Genomic DNA, 25,106 nt, shown 5'->3' with positions numbered 1-25,106 from the left:
CAATGAAGGAAAATGAGCTACGAATTGGTATGTGAAACTGCCCTGCGCTGAGTGAGACTACAGGACCATCAGTTGTGGGTAACCTTTGGCTCTCCAGATATTGCTGCGCTACAACTCCCATCACCCCTCACTGTTGGCCATGCTGGCTGGGGCTGACGGGAGCTGGAGTCAAACAATCTATGAAGGGCCAAGTGGTCCCCATTGCTGCTCTATAGAAATGGCAAACTCGTCTTCCAAGATTGGATCCTTATGTGGTCAAAATAGCACCAAGAGGTTGGTATAGGAAGCCCTGAAGTTCTCTGCTTCTGATCTGTCTCAAGTACTTAATACTTATAGCAGCAATCAGGGGTTTTTCTAAGCTTTGCTACTTGACGTATTTTAACTTGAGATGCCAGCGATTGAACCTGCAACCGTCTGCATCTAAAGTGTCTGTTTTGTACTGTTATGAGTTTGTGGGGAGTAGGCTGTATGTTGAGACCCTTCTAACCCCTGGATCCAGTAAGTGTTAAAGTATAAGCTTCCTGATGAGGTGATCTCCTGGGTGATGGGCCATTAATGGAACAAAGGAAGTGTTGTGAGCTCAAGGAAAAATCAGCAAGCTGGTAGAAACAGAGAGACAGAGCAATGTTTGATTTGTGTTTGACACCAAGGCTGCAGCTATAGGAGAAACAAAACCCATTTGGGGTGTTAATGGTGTGAACCCCTCCATTGTAGGCTCAGGTTGTATATACAGGTGAAACTTGAAAAAATAGAATATCATGGAAAAGCCCATTTATGTAAGAAATTGTTTTCATTATCTACTGGAGTTTAATATATGAGATAGACTCATCATAACATGCAAAGCGAGATATGTCAAGCCTTTGCTTGTTATAATTGTGATGATTATGGCGTGCAGCTGATGAAAACCCCAAAGTTGAAATTGTTAATTTGGGGTTCTCATCAGCTGTACGCCATAATCATCAGAATTATAACAAATAAAGGCTCGACGTATCTCGCTTTGCATGTCATGATGAGTCTATCACATATATTCGTTTCACCTTTTAAGTTGAATTACTGAAAGAAATGAACCTTTCCACGATATTCAAATTTTTCGAGTTTCACCTGCATATGTAAATAAGCCATATATCATAAAGACACCACAGTTTCCAATGTGCCTCATTCCAAAAAGGAAACATGATTCCTGGGTAAACTCCTGGAACCCCTGGGATCTAGGATTGTGCATTGTGCTGTGCCTTTGAGCATGTCTGCACTGAAACATCTCATCATAAGTTTTCCATTTTAATATCAACTGAAAGTATGGAACAAAGCCGAGGGTGGGGGGAGAGAAAAGAAAATACAGATGATGTTGAACTGGGTTTTCCAGAGTGTATGAGTTATGTGGACTGCATCCTCTTTATTTACTTTATAAGTCTGTCCCTGCCCATAGTCTGCAGCAAGAGGTCTAGGAATAGGGGAGAAATTTGGTTCGAAATGAGAAACTGAGAGCAAGTGAAAAGGACCAGTTCTTCCATTCTTAGTCTTGACATGGCCCACAGGCCCTTCTGATAGCAGTGAGTGATGTGCAAATTCCCCTTCCATGACCTGCCTTGATTTCCATTTGCTTTTTGTGAACTGTGAACTATGTTGCATATTGATAAAACACTTTTTTAAAAAATTGACAACCTGTTTCTCCCTAGTTTTTTGGTTGCTCATACTGCCTTCACTCCTTTATTCTCAAAGGAAAAAAAGTCGTCCTAATGTGATACACCCAGGAGCATGTCAGATCCCACCTGTGGGGGGTAATAATAATAATAATAATAATAATAATAATAATAATAATAATAATAATTTATTTGTACCCTGCCCATCTGGCTGGGTTGTGATTAACACTTTGAGAAGCACGGCTTTAAGGATTGCCATTTGCAGACAGTTTCATAATACATTTAGTGAAGTTGACTACTTTTAGTGATGGGGAAATCTGTCCATTTCGGTTGCTGATTTTTGTAGTCTTAAGTTCAGTTCTCCACATTTCTGTTAAAAAATAGTTCTCATGGGAATACATCAGTATTTTAATGCAAATTACTTCTAATATACAGAATTTTGCAAGCAATTTTCCAAATTTGTTTTATATGTTATTTTCATCAATATATGCAAAGGTATGCAAACCTTTTCCCTAATATGTGGCTTTCCATAGGCATTGTTTGGATTGGAGAACTTCATCATAAAATTCAGAGAAGTAAAGTTTGGAAGGATAGTGTTTTCAGTTTGTATATTGGTTTGGAAAATGCAAATTAGATGGGTTCTCAATAAAAATTGAACCTAACGGCGTTTCTCTCCTGTCTCTATAACCTTTACCTAGCTAAGCTGGATTTGTTTGGCTTTGGGTGTCTATTTACTATATCAGATTCTTATCAGAGGCTTGTTATATTCAAGTGCATACTCAGAAATGCTAGAAACATGAAATTTCAATGTGGATTTGTGTGCATGATTGGTAGCATCACATGTACAAGTACATGAGTTGAGACCTAGCAAATGCACATTCAAAGCTAACCATGATATATAGCAAGGATGACAATTTTACATTCATTTGACTAAATAGCCCTTACAGTGATTTGATGAACATTTCCCATCTCAGTCACTTCCTAATATTTCTGCTCTGTTGCACCATTGATTTTTCTCAACTTATTGCCACAATTGATTATGTATGAGCATGAATATGCTTCTTAATAGGATAACACTGCAATGCTAAACACATTTACTAGTGAATAATCCTATAATTATTTGGAGAGAAAGGAAAACAGAATCGTTTGGTGTTTTTCTTTAAAAAAAAATAATACTTGCATATAAAGGCCAGAATCCAAAGAGCCTTATGCATATACCTACAGGACATGATTTGGGTTGGGATAAGCAGACTTCCTTCATTCTCCTTCAGAAATGCAGCACCTCACAGTGCATTGGTTATTCCTCCAGAGTATCCCCCGACCTTCAAGACTTCCCAAAGATTAAGGATGCTTCAGGAGTTTGGAACTGGATGTTTGCGCATTCCGACATGAGCTGACTTAATCCCTGTCTCCTGGACAGAGATGTGGACTTTGGGGCTTCCGCTGCCTTTGGGCTTCCCATAGGCATCTGGGTGGACTCTGTGTGAACAGACTACGCCTTTGATCTATGGGAACAGATAAGCCTTTGGTCTCGTCCAGCAGGGCTCTTCTTATGTGGATCAGAATTTAGTTATCCACCGGCGTTTGCACTTTCCAAAATAACTGACAGTGCTTTCAGCTCAATATACATATATCTTGTGTATATATAGGCTATCTTGTGTTTAAAATGCATGTTTTGAGAGAACACAGTTTATAGAAACAGACATTCATATATATATATAAATGTGCGCTTCTGTGTGAATTTAGTGCAATTTGATGCCAAAGCAGGCTAGAACAGACTTGTGGGTGAACACACATGAAAGTTGTAGGGATTGAATATAGATCAAAAACTGGGATGCGTGTCTTCCGGGATGTGCTCCCAGGCGAGTCACATGACCCACCTGGCGATCTCCCCCCCCTCAAGCATTTTTTGGGGGCTAGATTGCAGCATGAGGCCGCAGCACCCAAAATGTCTGCCATGATCTTTCGCAAAAAAACAGAATGTTCCTTTTTTATGGGACACATGGTGGCTATGTTCTTGCATTTCTGGGGGGAAGGCTGAGAGGGATGTGTGTAGAAAGTAGCCTACTTTACAAAGGTAAAATTTACATTTGTTGCTCTGCCCAGGTTTGCCTCTAGCCCCACCCATCAGTGGAATTTAGTACCTGGGCTGTATCCAACATTGGCCTTTCTCAGAGTGGACTCAGTGAAACTAATGGAGCCATGTTGGTCGTGCTCGTTAATTTCGACAGGTCTACCTTGAGTATGACCAACATTGCACGCAACCTCTTAGAAGATTGCCCAGAAGGAAATGTGATCCTTGAGCTGAAAAGAGTTCCCTCCATATGCATTAGGCAGCTAATATAATAATGGCAGCTGATGAAAATGTTATCTGTGACTTGAAAGGTATTTACATTATTCCACCTACATTCTAATAATAAAAATGATGTTCTGTCATTTCATGTTAGCACACTGAGCAATCTGGGGAAAGTGTTTAATCAGCAGTGGTTCCTATGTTCCTGTGGTTGTTGAAGAAGCCAGGGTTTTTAGACGTCTCAGTTCCCAGCCATGTCTAAACAAGTTTCCTTTATGGACAAGGACAGAGGAGTCAGAGACGGAGTGGCCATGTTGGGAATAATGTTCACACACGGATGAAAGGTTCTTCATCTCCATAATCATTTTTCTATTTGAGTTCATTCACACTTTCAAGGACTTCTTGGTTTCACTCACGTAGTTATCAGTGGGACAGTGGGGAAGGAAGAATCCCGATACTCTATATTAAGTGTGCCTCGTGCTGGGTTTAGTATGGGATGCATGCAACCTGAAGGTGGAAATAAAAGAATCAGGCACAGCGTGGGGGTTGAACTATAGCCTGCTTTGTTTAAACACAAGCCACCTGCAGAGGAAAAACTATTAGTGGTGGAACTTAATGGTAATATACCAGGCCAAGCCTGCTACCAGTAGGGTGACAAACCCTGCCTACGGGAAATGGGGTACAGATACATTGCCACATGCTTTCCCTAGCCTCCCAAAGGAGTGAGTAGGGAGGCCTTCCTGTATCACCACCCCCATAACTCCAGGCAAATGGTGCAGGTTAGCTTCCAGTGTGGTCCCTATCAGGTCCCATAGCCCTGAGCAGCAAGCCTCGGGTCCTGTCCATCACTATGGAAGGTGTTTAAGGGGCACACTTGGCTGAACTTAACTGTTCCCCTTTGAACATTGCTGCCCCAGAGGAAGAAAATGGCTGCCAAATGGCAAGTCCAAGTGTTTTTAATTATTTGTAGTGGCAATATGCTTTGATTGTTGTGAGAAGACCAATCCTTCCATTTCAGATGTCCACGCTTATGTTGTCATAATGGCACCATACATGTTGGGGGGGGGTGAGTTATCAGCCGGCTCTGGGGAACTGCAGAGATTGCAGAATTAAAACCAAATCTTAAGAGAAAGAAAAGATAACACACATACCCAAGGAGGCCAGTGAGGACTGAGCAAGCAAAGTGGGCAACACCTTAACTCCCTACCCAGAGAGTAAATGTGGAGTTCAGTTGAGATGCAGCTTTTCTATAATAAGGCAATAATCAGACCTGTTGTGATACTACAAATTTTCATTTTTTCTTTCTAAGGAATCTGTAAAGAGGGAAGTTGAGTGCAGTTCATTGTAGGAAAGGCTACTTGGGACATAAAGAGAAGAAGGGGTTCTTAGACATTAAGACACATGACCCAGCAACCTCACTGGAAGCTAAGCAGATCCATGTATGGTAAATGTTTGAATGACAGACCACTTGTGAACCCTGTATGGATTACATGGAGCACCCTTAAAGAAATCCGGGATATAAAGCTAATACAGAAATGTGTGCAAAGGTGGGGATGTTCACGTGGTGATGGTAAGGGTAAGGAAGGGCATTCAACATCCAAGTTCTTCCTATTTGCATCTGTAAATTTTTGGAGCTTGGGGGGAATATAGGATGCAGCCTTATACTTTGTCGGCCATTCAGTTGGTCCACCTAGCTCTGTGCTGTCTACACAGACTGGAAGCAGCTCTCCAGGATTTGAGACAAGATCCTGTCCCAACCCAACCTGGAGATGCTGGGGACTGAACCTAGGACCTTCTCCACAAAGCAGATACTCTGCCACTGACCTGCAGCCCCTTGTCTTCAAGTTTCCAAATGTTTCCCATGGTGTTGGTCATGCTTCTGAAAAGTCTGCAGAAGTGATCCCATTGCTGGGGAACATCTCAGCTCTGGCTTTGTGGATTCTTCGGCTTTAGTCGTGGCAGATGGCTTGACAGTAGTTTGCTCAAGGCCGTTGATTCATGCTTGCCATCTTGTCTGCAGTGTAGCGCCGCCCAATGCTGATCAGTTGCATTTTGAAACTGGAGGGAAGGGGGGAGATTATTGCTTAAACTGTGGTGGTAAATTAGTTCTCTTAGTGGCTTAATTCCACAATAGGCCTCTACTGTGCCTTCTGCATTGGAGAAGGAGAAGAAAATGAGGGCCATTGCCCACAGTGGAGAGACAATCAGGAGCCTCTAATATTAGACGGTAGGGGTGGCTCTCTTCATGATAATTGAGCAGTTTTTGTATTCATCTGAGGGTACAAAGGGATGCTGTCAAGTTGCTTAATGAGCCACTTACCGTATCCCTCATGCATATTATCCCAGCAGCAGTAATGCCTATAAGCCTGCACATGGAAAAATATGTGCCATTTTACTTGCCCCCCTGGTGATGCCATCGAATGGGGTGAGGCCTCATTAGTCTGCTGAAATCACAGCAGATGCCAACTGAGTGTGCTCAAAAGATACATTCTGTTTGCTTTTAAGTTTGGGATTTATAATTGTTGGCTCTCCCCCTCTACTCCATCTGCACGGCTCTTCCTCAAGGAGGACTAGACCCATGCTGAGCTTTTGTTCATTCAATGGCGAGAGTTATTTATGAATAGGACTTATATCCTGTTAACATTTTTTTTTCACTTTTAAGCTGAAAATTGTAACTTTTCTGTTTCCCCCAACGTTTCCCCTTAATTCAAAACTAGCTAAGGGGATTTAAAAAGAAAGTTTTAAACACCTTAATAGAACCCTAATCTGCTTTCACGTCAAAGCTAAGGCTGCTTTTAGTTAGTGCTTGGTAAAGCCGAGTAAATCATCCAATCAGAAATAATAAAATTTCTTCCTCTCTCTCATCCTCCCCTCCGTTTGTAGTTTAGACATTTCTCTAGCCTTGGAGAATGGCTACTGGGCCATTTTTCATGTTGGGTTAGAAATGTGAATCTGTCTCAGAAGTTCTTCTTATCAGATGGACAGAAACAAGTTGAAGCCTATGAGGTGTATCTGAAGAAGTGTGCATGCACACGAAAGCTCATACCAAGAACAAACTTAGTTGGTCTCTAAGGTGCTACTGGAAGGAATTTTTTATTTTATTTTGTTTTGACAATGGCAGACCAACACGGCTACCTACCTGTAACTGAACCTATGAGTTGTGTTACCTCTTGCTAGCAGGTATGATTCCAGCACCTGTTGCCTTGTAATTATATGGATTTTTCCAACTGGAAAATGTCCTCCATTTCTTTCCTAAATTAACTAGACCATAAACAGGCACATACAAGTATACATATAACTGTATTCAAATATGCATGCATTAATTTTAAAGATGCTGCTGAAATATTGTTCTTTGTGGGAGTATCTTTTAAATGTATCATACATGCAATAGATGTAAATTTTGAGGTATAAATGTTTGCCTTTAGTTTGCTTGGCTTTAAAAATAAAAGCAGACAACAGTGCACGGGTGGATCTACACAGGAAAAAATGCTATAAATAAGTCAGAAATTAAACCTTTATTAAAAGGGGGGAAGCTGTGTAAAAATAATAGTTTTATTCCTCTCCAGCTGGTGTTCTATGTTTATAACGCATTCAAAACGTGTTTTTTTTTAATAATGTAGTTGAGTCCCCAGAGTGACTTTGTGCAAACTGAACACTATAGACAAAATTTCCATCAGCCTTCTAGTTATATCAGCAGTTTCCATCAGCCTTCTAGTTATATCGGCAGTTCGCCTATTAAAGTTCGCCTATTAATGTTCAGAAGATAATTTAAATGCTACTCCCCCCCCCCGCATCCCCATTTCCCCCTCCAAAAAGAAAAAGAAAAATTCCTGATGGGCCTGAACATAAAAGTAGCCATTAGAATTAGCAATTTTTAGAGTTAATACAATGATCACATTGTTCTACCAGCAGGGCTAATCGTGTGCCTCCTGCATGAGAGGTCCAGAGGGTGGCAACATGAGAGCAGGCCTTTTCTGCGGTGGCTCCCCACTTGTGGAATGCTCTCCCCAGGGAGGGCTTGCCTGGCACCTTCATTAAATATCTTTTGGCACCAGGCAAAAACATTCCTCTTATCCCAGGCCTTTGGCTAATTAAACAATCTATGACCCTTTAAACTGGGGAGGGGCTGTAATTGTTTTTGATTGTTACTATGTATGAAGGGTGGTATAGGATTTAATAAAATAATAATAATTCAAAAGTATCAGGGGGCTTTTTAATTATGGGTTGTATTTTGTGTTATTATACCACAAACCACCCTGTGAACTTCGAATGAAGGGCGGTATATAAATTTAATAAATATTAATAAATAACAATAGTAAAAAAACAGAGCAAACCATTCAGTAGATGGAATTCTTTCTTTACATGTTTCATCTGAGAGCACCTATGCATTTGCAACTTATACATATGTAGCCTCCATTCAGGCTTTTACATGAATTGCAGGAGATAATATGTGGAGACAGTGAACACAATCCAGATTCTCCACTTTGTGTGTTCCATACATTTGTGAAGAGGTCCAGATTTGTGTTTTGAACCGGTGATCTGGGGATTCCAGGCACATCATTGCCCTTCTCTGGCCAAGGATGGGAACTGCAGAAATTAGTTCCAAATCTATTGACATGGTTGTTGGAATTCCTGGCAAGAATAGGCCATGGAAGTGACAGTGGGGGCTGTGCTGGTTGTCCCTCTCCGGCAATTGTTAATCATGCAAAGGGGGATGCCCAAATAGGCCTTGAATCTTAGAGAATTCCATGTCCGCTAAGAGGTCCTATGAGATGATATTGCAGGGGTAGCATAGGCATATAATGTACACTCACCTGTACAGACATGCCCCATACCCTCCAACACTTTGAAGCCAATATTCAAGATACCACCTTCCCATTTTGGGGTGTGTGAGAGTATAGTCGTCATTTTGGTGTCTGTGATATTGTGTAATTTTGCACCAATGTTCCGTCCCCCACCCAAGTGCTTTTCCATGGCAAATCGTGCTGTGAAATTGTGTGAGATCACAGCAAGCAACGTGGACGCCATTCTCTCTCAATTAAAAATATGGCATGTCCCAGTTTTTCTGGGACACTTGCGGGGCATTATACCCCACAACAGCAAATGAACAGCAGGAATTGTGGAGCCAGTTGGCACAGTGCCTCTTCCTCTCTCATCTAGGGGTGGTGGAGCCTTGACAGGCTTCTGAAGCTTAAAAATTACTACGGTTGGATGCAGCAAGTGAACTTTATTTTATTTTAATTTATCCCACTTTTTCTCCAAGGAAATCCTGGTGGAATACATGGTTGTCTCTCTCCCCATTTTATCCCCACAACAACCCTGTGAAGTAAGTTAAGCTGAGGGACATATTTGTGTTTTAATTCTTGTATAATTGTTGCCGAGGTTTGTTTTGTTTTGTTTCAGATGTCTATTGTGGCATTAAGCGGTATATAAATTAATAAATAACAGCATCAACAATTTACGCCCCTTTTTCCTCTTTTCTGCAGGCCCAGCATCTTCTTTCACCCAGCAACCTCAGGACCAGGTAGTGATTGCCGGGCAGCCTGTGACCCTGCTGTGTGCTATCCCAGAGTACAACGGAATTGTGCTGTGGATTAAAGATGGACTTGCTCTCGGTGTAGGCCGGGATCTCTCAAGTAAGCCTACTAGATTTGCTTACATCAGCGGCAGCTCCTGTTACGTGTTATGACATATGGGCTTGAGAAACAAATGCTGACCACTTCCAGCTGCTGTTAAGCTGAGGGCAGGGTGAGGCAGGGTGCAGGGAGATGGGAAGAACACTGATGTCAAATGCATAGCCAACAAGGGAGTACAAAGGGCAGAGTGTCCTGTACAAATGAGCCAGCCTGACATGGAACATTTTATATATGGTGTCACCTCGGGTAGATCTACACACAGGGCAAAACCCACTATAAGTAAGTCAGAAATTAACTTGTTATGACAAAAGAAAAAACCTGCTATGGAAAATCACAAAGAATTTTCTCCTCTCTCCAGCGCCACCTGGTGTTGCATGTTTATAACACATTCAAAACGCCTTTTCTTTACTATTGTAGCTGAGTCCCTTATCTGTTCTGGCCTATTGGTGTAAATAGGCATCCTTGCTGCTGTAGTCTATTTCCTTGCCATTCCCTCCTTTGATGGCACACAGGCTGACACCCCTCAGGTTACCAGGGCAAAACCCGCACCAGTTCAGACTGTGATGCTCAACTGCAACGATTGAGTTACAGAACCTAACAGGGATCACAAAAGACTTGCATGGCATCTGGAAAATTAGATGCAGCAAAAGAGAACAACATCCCATTTTGGAGGTGGGTTGTTGGAACAATGAGTGAAGCTTAAACATGAAATATGTATTAAATAGTATTTGAAAGGGGGAACAGAGTGAGTCTCAGCTTCACTAAAAGGTTAGCTAGAACAGTAAGTGTGTGTGTGTGTGTGTGTGTGTGTGTGTGTAAAAAGAAAAGTTAGGGAGGGGCCATAACTTGGTGGTAAAAGGGTCCCAGCCTTCATGGCAGGGATGGAGGAAATGGAGGAAACTAGAGATTTTATAGTCCCTGTTAGTCCTCCTGGAGACTTTGGTACATGATAGGGCCTAGATTTTATTGATGAACATCTGAAAGACATTCAGAACATAAGCCTCTGAATTGTTTCCTGTGAAAACTTGGAATGCGGGGAACGCTCTCATCGACAGCTTAGGCTCCCAGAAGTTTACAACAAGGGATAAACCGAAGCACATTGTCACAGTCCCTATTAACAGGCTGTCAAACTCGGCCTCCCTTAGTCTATTTTAAGTTGGGCAATGTTTGCCTCCATGTACTGGGGGAAGGGACCACATATTGCGCCAACAAAGAAACGATTCCCTCTCTTCCAGCACTGCGGTTTTTGTTGCAGAGCTTTGGAATATAGGGAGACATGAACCCTGTTCAGGCATTCACCACACATGAGTGATCCCACAAGTAGAGGAGACTCATAGACTCATAGAATTGTAGAGCTGGAAGGGAGGGACCCTGAGGGTCATCTAGTCCAACCCCCTGCAATGCAGGAATCTTTCACCCAACATGAGGCTCAAACCCACAACCCTGAGATTAAGGGTCTCACGCTCTACCGATTACTGCAAACATTTGCCCTCAGATTTTAATTTGGGGGCGGGGGCTCTACACAGCTTGGCAACTCAGGGGCTTGGCAACTCAGCCCCACTCCTGCTGGTGTGATTGCTCACATGTGATGCTGATAAGCATCCAAACAGGGCTTTGGGAGAGTGGGAAAGCTGTGCTGCTATGCTTCTTTGAGGGGCTGCAAACTCTACCAAAAACTGACATTAAATGCAAAAAGTCTTCTGCACCCCCACAAGCTCCTTATTTCTTAAAACATTATATACTGTACATTTCCGAGCACAATTCAAAGTGTTGGTGCTGACCTTTAAAGCCCTAAACGGCCTCAGTCCTGTATACCTGAAGGAGCGTCTCCACCCCCATCAATCAGCCCGGACACTGAGATCCAGCGCCGAGGGCCTTCTGGCAGTTCCCTCATTGCGAGAGGTGAGGTTACAGGGAACCAGGCAGAGGGCCTTCTCGGTAGTGGCGCCCGCCCTGTGGAACGCCCTCCCATCAGAAGTCAAGGGAATAAACAACTACCTGACATTCAGAAAACACCTGAAGGCAGCCCTGTTTAGGGAAGTTTTTAAACTGTGATATTTTAAATGTATTTTAATGTTTGGTGGAAGCTGCCCAGAGTGGCTGGGGAGACCCAGCCAGATGGGCGGGGTACAAATAATAAATTATTATTATTATTATTATTATTATTATTATTATTATTATTATTATTATATTACTGCTTGATTGTAAATAGAACCTCTAAATTGGTTAAAATGTTTACAAAAGCATACATTGCTTTAACCTGGCTTACCTCTCCTGATATCTATTCCAGCTATCTGTATAGCTATCCACCTGTCTCTGTATTAAGACCCAGTGATTGGAGCGACATGGGGAATTGCCCTTGCACATACATGTGCACATTCATGGCTTGCTCTGTGGATTTAAGCACCATGTCATTTTGCCATGTTGTGCGAATCAGAATTTCAGCCCCCTGTATGCCTGCCAGTGATAAAAAATTCCAGTCCTTACTCTCTCTAGGCCTCAGGGTCTATTGTAAAATGGGAATACTTTTCCATGCCTCAGAGCAATGATGGGAGGCACTCTCTTGCTGTACCCATGGGGGTGATTGGTGTATCAGAGAGGCGCTTCTTCAGAGCATTGCAAAAGTTGAGCTCTGTTCTAATGAATGACATCAAGAAGGTGTAAGGGGAAACATTTTATCCTTCCTTCCTTCCTTCCTTCCTTCCTTCCTTCCTCCCCCTCTCCCTCCCTTCCTCCCTCCCTCCCCCTCTCCCTCCCTCCCTTCCTTCCTTCCATCCTTCTCCTTCCTTCCTTTCTTTTCCATGGTGCTTCTCTCTGCTTCCAGTTTCCAGAATATGAAGCAGCCGGGAAGCTGGATATATAACACACACATACTTTACATTCCTCTGATTGTGAATTTATCTTTATGGATAAATTTATGGATATCTTCAGATAGCCATTATCCACAAAATTCAGAACAGGAAATGAGTAACAGGAGCTAATATGGCTGACGTATGATTCTGAGCAACTTTGGCAATTAACTTTGCTGGGTCTGCTTTAGCAAGCTGGGTCTCTGCCTGCTTGTGCGATACCAGCTCAGCTAGTCATCTAATTAGCTAAATACAAACAAACCCTTCATTTGTATTTCTTGCAGTTCATGAGAGCAAATCCTGCTGTTGATAGCTTGAAAAACAAAACGGGGGGTGGGGGGACAGAAGAGCGTGCCAAGCTGCCTCGGCTTCACAGCTCATTAATCATCAGACTTGGAAAGGACTGATTTTTTTTGGGGGGGGGGTGTCTCTACCCCTATGACAGTATAGGTAACTGGGGAGATGAAGCCCATAGTGCTTATCCTCTGTCAGTACCCTGCTAAGATTTGGTCAAACAGTGTGCTGTTTTTCAGCTCTATCCTTCTTTGCATTTTGTACCCCAAAGGTTACCCGCGCTACTTGGTTGTGGGGGACCATCTGTCAGGGGAGCATCACCTGAAGATCCTGAGAGCAGATCTCCAAGATGATGCACTGTATGAGTGCCAGGCCATTCAAGCAGCCATCCGTTCCAGACCAGCCCGGCTGACCGTTCTCGGTAAGAATGTGATTTCTCTCTGGAAAATTTGCACAATTCCTTCTTCTTCTTCCTTGACCTTGAAATGAGTTAAAAGGCTCATTCAGAAAGAATGTATGTGTGCTGCTTAAAAAAGAGAGTTTCTTCAGCAGATGAAAAACCAAGTGTTTTTTCAGGCTCACAACATCCCTGGTGATTGCCCATTCTGAGTGGGGCTGATGGAAATTTAGAGTCCAGGAGCACCTGGAGGGCAATTTTGGTTTGGTTACCCAGGTTATCTCACGCATGCCATTTTTTAATCAACACCAAGCACTGTTATGGAACCAGGGATGTGTGGGGATATAGGATGTGTGGTGATGTCATAACACAAAGAAGGGTTGGAAATGTGGAGGGGACTGTTTGCTGCTAGTTATAGTCACATGCCTAGCATTTCATGTAGTTCAATTCTGAGTGCAGTGTTGACTGTGTAAGTAGTTTAAGTTGCGAGCACATTGAGAGGTGGCAGGAGTCTGGGTGAGGAGGTCCTGCCCCTGGAAGGGAGAACCATTGGGCTGTTTCAGCTGCCATTTTGTATGAAACCTTCCTTAGCTCAGAAAGCAAGAAGCAGAGTGGTAGCAGGCACATCTAAAGATGAGGCGGGGTGTGCTTGTGTGTGTGCTTGTGCACACTTTTCATCCTTCTGTAGCCACTCTTGTTAGAATTTCAAATCATTGATTTGGATCCTGTCTAAGCTAGTTGAACTTCACTCCCATCGAAATCAACGAATCAAGTTGTGAATGACTTACGCCCCATTTATTTCAATGGGAACTAATTTTGACTAACTTTGTGGTTGTATCCAAGTAAGTTCTGTTCAGAGTAGACCCATTGAAGTCAATGGGCCTAAGTTAGCTGTATCGATCAATGGGTTTACTCTGAGAAGAACCAGCATTGGACCCAACCCCTTAGCCCCGAATCCAAGCCATTGTAAATTGCCTCAAAGAGTTTAGTAAGTAGGCAGGGAACATTTATTCTCCAAATAAAAATAAATGTGCAAACATGAGCACAAGGAAGCACACAGATTTGTGTAAGTAGCTTGTCACCCAACTGCAGTGGAACAAGTCACTTATTTTCCTGATTCTGACACCTCGAGTAACCATTTGGTTCTTGTATTTGGGATTGGATGTATCTGTAATTCAATGAAATAGGATTTCTAAATGTTGCTGGAAAGGTCATAATAAAAAGTATGATTCCCATCTCTCTATGTTTCTCTAATCCTCATCCCACTCCTACACCTGACAAAAGTATACAGATGGGGAGGGAGGGAGGTATATTAAGAAGTATTTCTTATTTTTTCTGACTGGCCTGATTTAGATTTATAACAACTCCTGGTGATTTGGGGTGTGTAACTCAGCTTTTGCAGAAGCATGATTTATGTACAAACACACACAAGAAAAAATATACCACTGAAATAGCCCCCTGCAGCTACTAAAAGCTGAGATGTTATTATGATTGAAAAGTGTTTATCAGCGGAGTCTGTATGAAAAAGAGAATAGCAGCTGAAATTCATTCATTATAATTCCAACGAGTTGCTCTTCTTCTGTATCACAGAGATATGAAAGGAGCCGGCCAATGAATGGGGGGTGGGAATACAGGGGGTGGTTTGCTCCAGCTGTTGCTCTCTCACTTGCCATGGGAGGGGTACCAGATGGAGATTTCAAGATCCAAGATTTCTAAGTATGAATCACCTGTGCTACCTTGCTTATGGTATTGAAGAAGAAGCCTAGAAGGGATCATTGTGGGGGCCAGCAGAAGAGGAAAGGAGAGACCAAGGAAAAAGAAGTGGTCAGTGAAGGGGTAGCCAATGTGTTGCTCTCCAGAAATCATTGGACTACATATCCCATCATCCCATCACCCCCAGCAAGCTAGTCAGGAATGATGGGAATCGTAGTCCAGCAACATGTGGGGACCCAAAGTTAAAGATGGCTGTCATGGAATGTGGGGTTGCTTCTTTTTAAGGCTTTCTCCTAAGAAAACAGCTGCATTTTCCAGAATCAGCTATTATTGCTCCTTCCCATTCACTTTCTGGCAGTACCTCTCCCATCCAGAACAGCAAAGTAACTTAGATCGAGAAGGTACATTGCACATTGCAACAAAGAGCATTTTGCTTTGCTCTACCCAAGAAGGAAATAATGCTTTAGTGTCCAAGTTTTTGTGTCGAAACAAAATAGAAAATTCTTTGCAGTAGCACCTTAGAGACCAACTGAGTTTGTTCTTGGTATGAGCTTTCGTGTGCATGCACACTTCTTCAGATACACTGAAACAGAACACTATTTTGTGTGTAATGGTGCCCCTACTACAGCAGTTCCTTGAATTTGATTGAAACCCTGTGTCTGAAAGTACAGTTTTGAAGCAAAATCATTGTTTGGATTCAAAAAGCCTCTTTGCCAGAATTAGTTGAAGCATGTGCTTGTTATTCGACGGTTCATTACATGCTGGTTCAGCCTCTGGTAGGTCATGATTTGTGCACTTCATTATTTTTGAGGTTCATTATTTGGTCACTTCATTATACACGCTGTTCAGCATTCCCTCCCTCTGTAAGCCCATGCCGTTTTGCTATTCAGGACTAGATTTGAAATTCTGCAAGGGATTGATTAGTTAAGCCAGAGTGTTGTGAAGGGGACAGAGCACTAAATGACCGGTCCAACCCCCACCCTGTTAAGGTTTCCATCAATGTTCAGATGGGCAAAATAATAAAGGAACTGAGAATGTGGAGCCACATTGTGGATGGAAGGAATATTGAAAGAAGTTTTACATGTTGCAGAGACTTTAACTGGGATGCATTCTTGCTGCCAGACACACTTCCTTGGATGCTGGGATATTAGAAGGCAGCAATTTCTATTCTCACCTGTATTTGTCATGATCAGCGCTGTTGCCATTCCACTGCAGTTCATTTTCCACTAAATACTATGTTATTAGTCTCACTGTCCGCTATTTAACATAGCTCATGTACCTCACATAACTGCTTATGTAACTTACATTCATTTCAATGTAAAGGAAACACCAAAGCTACTGTATATAGAATAAAATAACTACATATAATTTTCAGGCTTAAAAGCCCCCACAAATGATGTGAACAAATGCAAGGTTTACTTCCTTGATTGATTTTCATTCCTTTTTTTAAAGTAAGATATTTATGTAAGCTTTTCACAATACAATAAGAAAACAGATACAAAAAAATACGAACAGAGCAAGAATAATACAGAGACTTTTCCTAAAGGCAATTCTCAACTCCCACCACCCATAGAAGGTAGCAGCCCCTCCCAGCTCTTACCAGGGGTCCTTTTCTCCTCTCAACCTCTCACCCTGGGAGACCAACATTACGCTGTCTCCCACCCAAGGTCCTTCATCAACCATCTACCACCTGCATGTGTACACAATCCCTGGACCTTAACAAAGGCTCCAAACATAGCAAAAGGAAAGGAAAAAGGAAAATAAGCATAAAATAATAATAATAAGGACGTCTGATTTTCCATCTGCCAGTTACATTAAAAGATTGTTCGAGATATTGCCGCCAGAGCAGGAGAAAACAAGCCTACTCCATCTTTCATGTGACAGCCCTTAAGATATTTGTAAATAGCTATCATGTCTCTTCTCAGTCTCCTCTTTTCCAGGCTAAGCATACCCAGCTCCTTCAACCGTTCCTCATAAGGCTTGGTTTCCAGACCCTTGATTATCTTGATTGTCCTTCTCTGCACATGTTCCAAGTTGTCAACATCCTTCTTAAATCGTGGTGCCCAGAAATGGAAACAGTATTCCTGGTGTGGTCTGCCCAAGGCAGAACAGAGTGGCACTATTGCTTCATCAGCATGCTTGACTTCTGTTGATGCAGCCTAGAATAGCATTAGCTTTTTTTGCTGCAAGAGCACCCTAACTGTTTGCTAAGTTCTTTTGCTATTCACAACAGCTATAGACATTATTTTGTCACAGCCAGGTAGTATCCAATGTGATTCTCACAGGTCACAGAGTTTCTTTCTCCTGGAATTGTGTACTCCACACAACACAGCAATACCTTCTGTTGCTTACAGGACCACTTATCCTCAGTAGCAAGAATAGTGAACCATGGACCTATGATCTTCTCGAGATTGTTGATTCTCTTTCTGCTTCCTTCAATGTTTGAGTTGACCCTCAAATGTGTAAACAAAGCAGAGGATGAAGTTACTTCAGGGAGTGTTACCTTTTAGGAAATCTAGCTGTTGGAAATAACAGTTCTTCCCACCCCACCCCACCTCGTTTAAAAATGCTATGCTTGTGATCTGCATCTTTGCAGAGAGTAACAAATGGATAAGATTGGCACATGAGGGCAGTTGCCATGCTTTTTGTATCTAGTAGAATATTTTCAGTATTGCACAGCACAAAATTAAGGTAGGGGGCAGGATTAGGTGTCCTTTGAAAAAGCCATACAAGATACCACACTTACAAAGACAGGAATATGTCAGTAGTTTTACATTACTGTGCTGTCAAACTTGTACAATCACATCAAGCACACTCTTGCCATCAAAAAGGGCACTGTTGCACTGCAGACCTGGTTGGGCTTGCTTAAACAAAGATGTTTTAAGAAGGTGCAGAAAGAATACAAAGAAGGTGCCTGTCTGATTCCAGTAGGCAAGGAGTTCCAAAGTGTAGGTGCTGCCACACTTAAAGATCAGTTTATTACAAGTATAGAACAGGTATTATGTGTCACCTGTAACAATAGCAGCTCTACAGGCTGATTGGGCATATATGGAGCAAGGTGATCTCTCAAGTAAACTGGTCCCAAGCTGTTAAGGGCTTTATATCATAATAGTAACACCTTGCACTTGGCCCAGTAGCAAATGGGCAACCAATGTAGATCTCTGAGAAGAGGTGTGTCTGCACACAGGTCCTCACTCCTGCTGGCAAGGTATACTGCAACATTCTGCAGGAGCTGCAGTTTCTGAATCAAGTGTAAGGGGAGCCCCACATAGAGTGCATTGCAGTAGAATCAAAGAATCATAGAATTGTAGAGTTGGAAAGGATCATGAGGATCATCTAATCCAACCTTCCTGCAATGCAGGAATATTTTGCCCAACGTGGGGCCTGAACCAACAACTCTGAGATTAAGAGTCTCATGCTCTACCATGCTCATCTACAATCCAACCCTAGAGTCAATATTGATTATGGGAATTGTACCCCAAAACATCTAAAGGAGCGCCAGGTTGGGAAGGCTGGTGTAGCAGATTTCCCCGTGCAATGCTAGTTATGCTTTTTTTGCTGCCGGTGCCGCTTTTAATATTCCAAGATGCAAATATATATTCCTTTCTACTACTGACGCAGCAGATGCACTCCACTAGCTATTGTTCCCTCCAGGTTTCCTTCTCAATGAGCCAGGATATGAATTATAGCAATAAGATTATCCTGCCTAGGAACAAGAGCCTTTGCATTCTATTAACAATAAATAAGTAGTCTCTAATAGTCTAACGGAAGTTACCTGGAAGTGTTTTTCTGTGTGCCGCTTGGTTCAGAATGACTGTGTGTCCTGCCTGTCACCATACGGCATGCTCCAAGGGGTCTTATTGCATGGGCTTGTCCAAAGCAAGGGCCATTAACACAGTCACAGGAAGCCAATAAAACAAGAAGATGAAAGTGGAAAATGGAACTTCAGTCGTGGGGAAAATGACGCACTTGCCAGAGGCAGAGAAGGTTGCAGAGAGCATAGATGTCAGAGTCAGCAAGAGGGGAATTGTCTGTCTTCATGAAGTCAGTGGTGATACCAAGGCCTTGTTTCCTTTCGTGTGGTGACTGGTAATGACACCAACCACCTCCCCCAGTGCCGGTGATTTCTCTTTATTTACAGGGGTCCCAGCTGCATTTATAGAAGGCAGTGACACTGCTGTGGATGATTCTGGGGGAATACAGCCCAATAAAAGTGTACCTGGGGCTGCTGTAAAACTAGTCTGCCATACAAACAGACCAGCAGTTCTGTGTCCACAATAGATATTTATGTCTATCTGTTCACTTACCTACACACCCACATGCAGCTCAGTTCAAAAACTCCTCTAACTGGGGAGTTTTCACTGGGGAGCAGCTGTGGCTGATGCTCATTGGGACTGGCAGAAAGTGGGGAGACCAACAGCCATAGAATCACAGACTTGTAGAGTTGGAAGGGACTGTCAGGTCCAACCCCCCGCAATGCAGGAATCTGAACTAAAGGATCTGTGACAGATGGTCCATCCAACCTCTGCTTGAAAACCTCCAAGGAAGGAGAGTCCACAGCCTCCTGAAGGAGACCATTCCACTGTTGAACAGCTCTTACTGTTCTTAGTAGATGAAGCCAGATCCAATGACAACCAGAGCCAACTAATTCTAGTTTTGTTCCCATCCTCCTCCCTGCTCAGTTCTAGAAAGGTAACACTGAGACTAAGGAAGAGGAGGAGGAAGCCGACAGGCAGTGCCGCCCCTGTAGACTTGTTGTAAGTGAGGAAGCAGGCGGGCAACGGCAGGCTGTGGTTGGTGGGGCAGTGCCCCATTTGCACAAATGGAACAGCCTCCAGCACTGGAAAGGCAGCTTTAGAACAAGGTTGGGGAGTTTTTTTCAGCCTGGGAGGCACCTTTCCTTCTGTGCAACCTTCCAGAGGGCACATGCCACGTGGGGCCAGAAGCGTAAGTGGGTAAGTGCGAATTTTACAGGAGGCTAGTTTCTACACACACCACTTTATCCGCCATCCAAGCAAGCAGAAGGCATTGACAGCATTCAAGGACACATTCTAAACAGGCAATGGGGTATATGAAGCAGGACCAGTGAATGGCAGGGCCTGGGGAGAGATGGTGGAGCTGGCGAAGGGGGTATAGTGTTGAAAGAATAACGAGGGTCAGATATACAAGCTTGGAGGGCCACATTTGGCCCCCGGGTCTGAGGTTCCCCACACTTGCTTTAGAACCATGAGGAAGAAATAGAATTGTAGAGTTGGAAAAGATCTTGTGGGTTATCTAGTCCAAACCCCTGCAATACAGGAGTATGCAACTGTCCCATATGGGGGATCAAACCTGCAACCTTGGCATTATCAGCACTACACTCTAATGAACTGAGCTATCCAGGCTGCTTCTGGTAAAGTACATACAGTCGTACCTTGGTTCTTGAATTGAATCGGTTCCGAAAGTCCATTCAACTTCCGAAAATGTTCGAAAACCAAGGTGCGGCTTCCAATTGGCTGCAGGAGCTTCCTGCATTTGATCGGAAGCCTCGGAAGCCGCATTGGACATTCGGCTTCCAAAAAACATTTCCAAACTGGAACACTCACTTCCGGGTTTGCGGCGTTTGGGAGCCAAAACGTCCAAGTCACAAGGCGTTCCAGAACCAAGGTAGGACTGTATATAAAAGCTACTAAGAGTCAAGGTAATATTGTACATGAATTAGATTACTGTAATGGTTGCCTCTGCAGACTGTTTGGAAACTCCAGCTGGTTTGGAATATGGCACCCAGGCACTTGTTAGGGATTTGCTGGTGGTCATCAAGAGCTCACCAGTGTTGAATGATCTGCACTGGCCACCAGATTAATTCTAATCTGAATTCCAAGTGCTAATTTTAACCTTTTAAGCTCTAAATGGGAGGGGGGTGCATTTGAAGGGCAGAATGTGCAACCTCCTCCTATGGGCCCAGGAGCCTATCAGGGCTGGGCAGAGAATTATCCAATCAAGAGAGAATGGAGAGTAGAAAATTGGAACCTGACCTGGCACAAATCAATTTACTATATTCAGAAACACGTTAAAGTGTGTTTTATAAGTAAAGTTACTTCTTAACTATCTCTGTAAAGAGTTTTGACTGAAACAAAGTGTTGTGCCTCATCAGAGTATCCATTAACCTTCATTGAGTGTATTTAAATGAAATTCCAATGCAAAGTGCCTCATCATTACTTTGATCTTCTGGTTGAGGGATAAGTGGTCAGCGGTTTCCCCTTCACATTATTGAAAATCCTTGCTGCTGTATATTGGGACACGCTACCATATGCAGATAATATCAGACCTCTCAAGTGTTACTGACAGGGGGTGCCTAATTTTAAAGCACCCGAATCCTGCCACATTACGCCACTCATATCTATCTTATTGAGGGAAGTTGTCACAGGCAGATATTTAAAGTACCAACTTCTCCCATACAAACATCCCCAATATTTAAATCTCCAAAAGGAGCCCATCTCCAGTGGTGAAATGGGTGGTAATGCAGGAAAGGGTCTTTTCAGTGCTGGCTCCCGTAGCAAGATGCCAAATTTAATACCTTTTAAATGCCAGGTCAATGCATACTTTATTTATCCAGCAGGGCTTTTATCTGATCATTTGTGGTGTTGATTCCTTTTTTGGTATTTGGGTTTATTTTCTTTATGGATATGTTGTTGGAATTATGGCTATTGCTTCTCGCTTGGTTTTTAATCAATGTGTGTTGAGAGCCACTTTGTAGATTTGGGAAATGTGGAGTAAGCATAATAATAATAATAATAATAATAATAATAATAATAATAATAAAATAGCAAAATCAGCTCAAAACTTATAGACGGAAAAATTGGGAATAAATTGAGCTGCTCAATGTGCTGTTATTTATAATAACTATTTTGTTGGGGGTGACAAATTGCATGGGGCAATTGGGGCATTGTTGCTGCCCGAGCCCTGCAGTCATCCGTTTGTGCAATAAAAAGAGGACCTGGTGCCTATAACAATGGGCTAGGATGGTCGTTGTTCATACAATGCAGTGTTTGAACACCTGATGGGAGACATCAGGCGAGAGGAGGATGGAATCTGTACAGGATGCAATAAAGCTAAAGCTAAGCGTGGTCTTTTCTTCTGACAGCTATTCTCAATGAATTCTATATAGTTAGAAATAAGGCTATTGATTGACATTTATTATGGCTGGGCACGATCCAGCCAAAGATAAGCCCTTTTAAGTCCCATTGATGGGACAGCTAGGCAAGTGCTTAGACCTCTACTGTAGAAATCAATGTGACTTCAAAATGCTTAGCTGTGGGGCTGGCTCATGCTGTTTATTTGAGAGCTTTCCATGAAATGAAAAGTTAATGCAAAAGTGAGAGACGGAGAAAATCTGTCCAAGTCTACAGTGACAAAAACGGATGGAAGCAAAAGGTGTCTTCATGCTAAGTAATAGCAATGAATGACCAGTGAGTTGAACCCTGACAATGCACGAAATAACTAGGGGCAGCCCTGGGCTCACCTTCTATGACGGCACTTTAGGTTAAGGGAGCATTTGAGTCAAATTGAGGGGAGTTGAGGGTTGGGAATTGGGAACATTAAGGGCCCCCTTGCTTTTGACCAGTAGCTCACCATAATTCCACCAGTAGCAATGTAACATTGCAAGGAATTCTAGGTTGCACATTTTCATTAACAGCCAAGGGAAGTTTGCAGCCCGCCCGCCTGCCCCCATTTTCTTTCTATGTGCAATAGCTAAAATATGACTGGTGACTTCGTTGTGCCTTAAAAATGATGGTTATTGTATTGCATGAAAATGATGTGATATTGTTATCCCAAAAGAGACCTCGGTTAGAAAGACAATTTTGTGTATTGTCAGAACAGAAGGTGAACACCTGTTGCATAATGAAGCCAACATTTTGGTATTTGCTCTATCAACAAATTAAAATGTGTTGGAAAATAATAGGAAGCCACTTGAGCTGCTCTTCTTCTTTCTCATCCTTAGGTATATAACTTGTTTCCTAGACCAACTTGCCTGATAATCAGACCTCAGTTGCTGCAATAAGGAAAGCCAAACAACCCCTTAATGAGATTTTAAGGGTCACAAGACCTTACAAAAGGAATTTAGTTTATCCAACAATTAAAATATGCATAGCAAAAATATTGGCACAAATTATTCAGGATGCTGAAATTTGGAAGGTCCAGGTTGGAGGATGGGCATTAAATTGGCAGCAGAGCAATCAGTGGGAATAAAATAATCCTGCCAGAACAGAACACCATTAAATCCCATTGACTTCAAGGAGAGAGATTTAAAGTCATGAAATCATCCTTTGGGTGATTTTTTTTTTAAGGTTCCATGTTTTCTAAGGGCGGGATACATAGCCATACTTAGAGTAGACCTATTCAAATTACGGATGATCCTGGATGCAACACAAATATTTGATTGGGGAAAGCAGGGTCAACTGTGTTTCCCAGGCCTTGCATCCTACATGTGGAAGTGAAAACTTCTTATGGGTTTGCAGTAGGGGTAAAATAAATGGCCATGAGGGAATGGCATTGCATTGGTGAAATGGTCCACCACAAATGGTGAGCATTTGTTCTTGTTGTTGTTAATATTTATATTATTTCTTACGCACCCTTTACCATGAGGTGTAAGGACAGGTTGCAACATTTTAATAATACAATATTAAAAACAATTAAGGGAATAGGGTGGATCCTACAGCATATATCTCAAGTGTCAAAGCCCAGAGTAAAGAGATGCATCTTCAACATGCAACGAAAACTATGTAATGAAGGCAGCGTTTGAAATTCACTAGGCCCCAGGCACATTATGTATGTGGCTATTGGCCACTTGCGACCAAGTGAACTTGTCCAGGTACCAAGGTGGTGCAATATTTAGTGAACAATATTTAGTGTCTTTCACTAGACCCAAATGCTACATTGAAGTCGAAGAAAGACTTAGGGAAGAATTCTTAGTATGTATCTGTGTGTGTGATGCCAATGCCAATTTCAGAATCATGCAAAAAAAAAAAACAACATTAAAACTTGGCTCTTATATGGTCTCTTAATATCCACCGTGGCTTTGAATTTTCTTTCTACCAATGTTGAATTTGGATCCTGTTTCCCTAATGCATTCTTGCCATACACATTATTTTATTGAAGAACTGCATCGCAAAATCCAGAGGCATGTGAAGTTTGAAAGAAAGCATTTCTGTCTGTGCATTGTTTCAGGAAATGTGAATTAGGAAGGTTCACATTAAAATGCAAACTGAACTGATATTCACCCTAAGAGAGGGTGGCCACTGATTGCAAGAGCTCCCCAAAGTGTGCAGTAAAACCCACACATTTAAAAACAACAACCCACAATTCCCTCCCTGCAAAGATGATACTGGCTATTCTTGCAGAGGCAGGAAATCCTACTATTCTGACAGAAGTAGAATAATATCCAGAATGTGTCTGAGCTCTGCCTTGTTCCATCGGATTTGGAGTCTGTTTTATCAATAGAGTGGCTGGGGACATTCCCAGACTGCATTCAACCCTGGAAGATAATTTCATTCACTTCACATTTTTAAGCAAACTGAACTAATTTACACCTCCTGGACTAATGCATGGCTTGGAAGGTAATTATGCTTTGCATTTGCTTCTCCTCTGAATTTTGTATTACAGTTCTCCATGGTTTAAAAATAATAATCAGTATTTAAATGCTTCTTTGTAAGAAATTGTGTATTTAAATACAGATTTTCATATGGGTGTTTTTTTTTGGGGGGGGGGGTAGCAAATCCTAAACTGATTTGGAAACAGACTAGGATGAATTCATGAACATACACATGTGAAACTGACAAGGACAGGAAATAGACTCATCCACCTATTCCTACTCCAGTCTCACAAGCCCAGAGGCCTTTGGCCAGATACAGGTGTGTTCGACTTCCAAAGTTCCTGCAACCAATCAGAAGCCGCAGAAACCCCATCGGATGTTCAGCTTCCCAAAGAATTTTCGAAAACTGGAACACTCACTTCTGGTTTTCGATCATTCGGGAGCTGGAACATTTGACTCCCAAGGCATTTGGGAGCCAAGGTACGACTGTATTCTGAAAAAATGTTCTCTTGAAGGAGAAAATTCCCAAAACATATTTGGTGTGAAGTACATTTCTAGCACCTGGAGTTCATTATCCTCTCTGTGCCTATCACTGAGGATCAAAACAGACATGAGTCGAGAGATCAGCAATCAGGTCTCCTTAAAAAAAGAGTTCTTCTTTAAAGCTGCCACAGTGGTGGAGAGAAGGTGTGCTCCAGGTTGGATCAGAGCAG

The 25,106-nt window shown here is 42.4% G+C and overlaps 1 protein-coding gene across 2 annotated transcripts in view; it reads left to right on the top strand.

The window, feature by feature from the left end:
- Positions 1-25,106, top strand: part of KIRREL3 (kirre like nephrin family adhesion molecule 3) — a 761,063-nt gene that overhangs the window by 481,920 nt on the left and 254,037 nt on the right. For both annotated transcript variants that reach the window (XM_033171779.1, XM_033171780.1), the window contains 2 exons: positions 9,420-9,569; positions 12,984-13,133. In XM_033171779.1, coding sequence (XP_033027670.1) covers positions 9,420-9,569; positions 12,984-13,133 — 300 coding nt within the window. The remainder of the gene's footprint in view (positions 1-9,419; positions 9,570-12,983; positions 13,134-25,106) is intronic.

Source organism: Lacerta agilis, chromosome 15 (assembly GCF_009819535.1).
Source record: "Lacerta agilis isolate rLacAgi1 chromosome 15, rLacAgi1.pri, whole genome shotgun sequence".
NCBI lineage: Eukaryota > Metazoa > Chordata > Lepidosauria > Squamata > Lacertidae > Lacerta > Lacerta agilis.
Note: the sequence above shows the minus strand (reverse complement) of the source record. Positions and strands in the feature narration are given on the sequence as shown.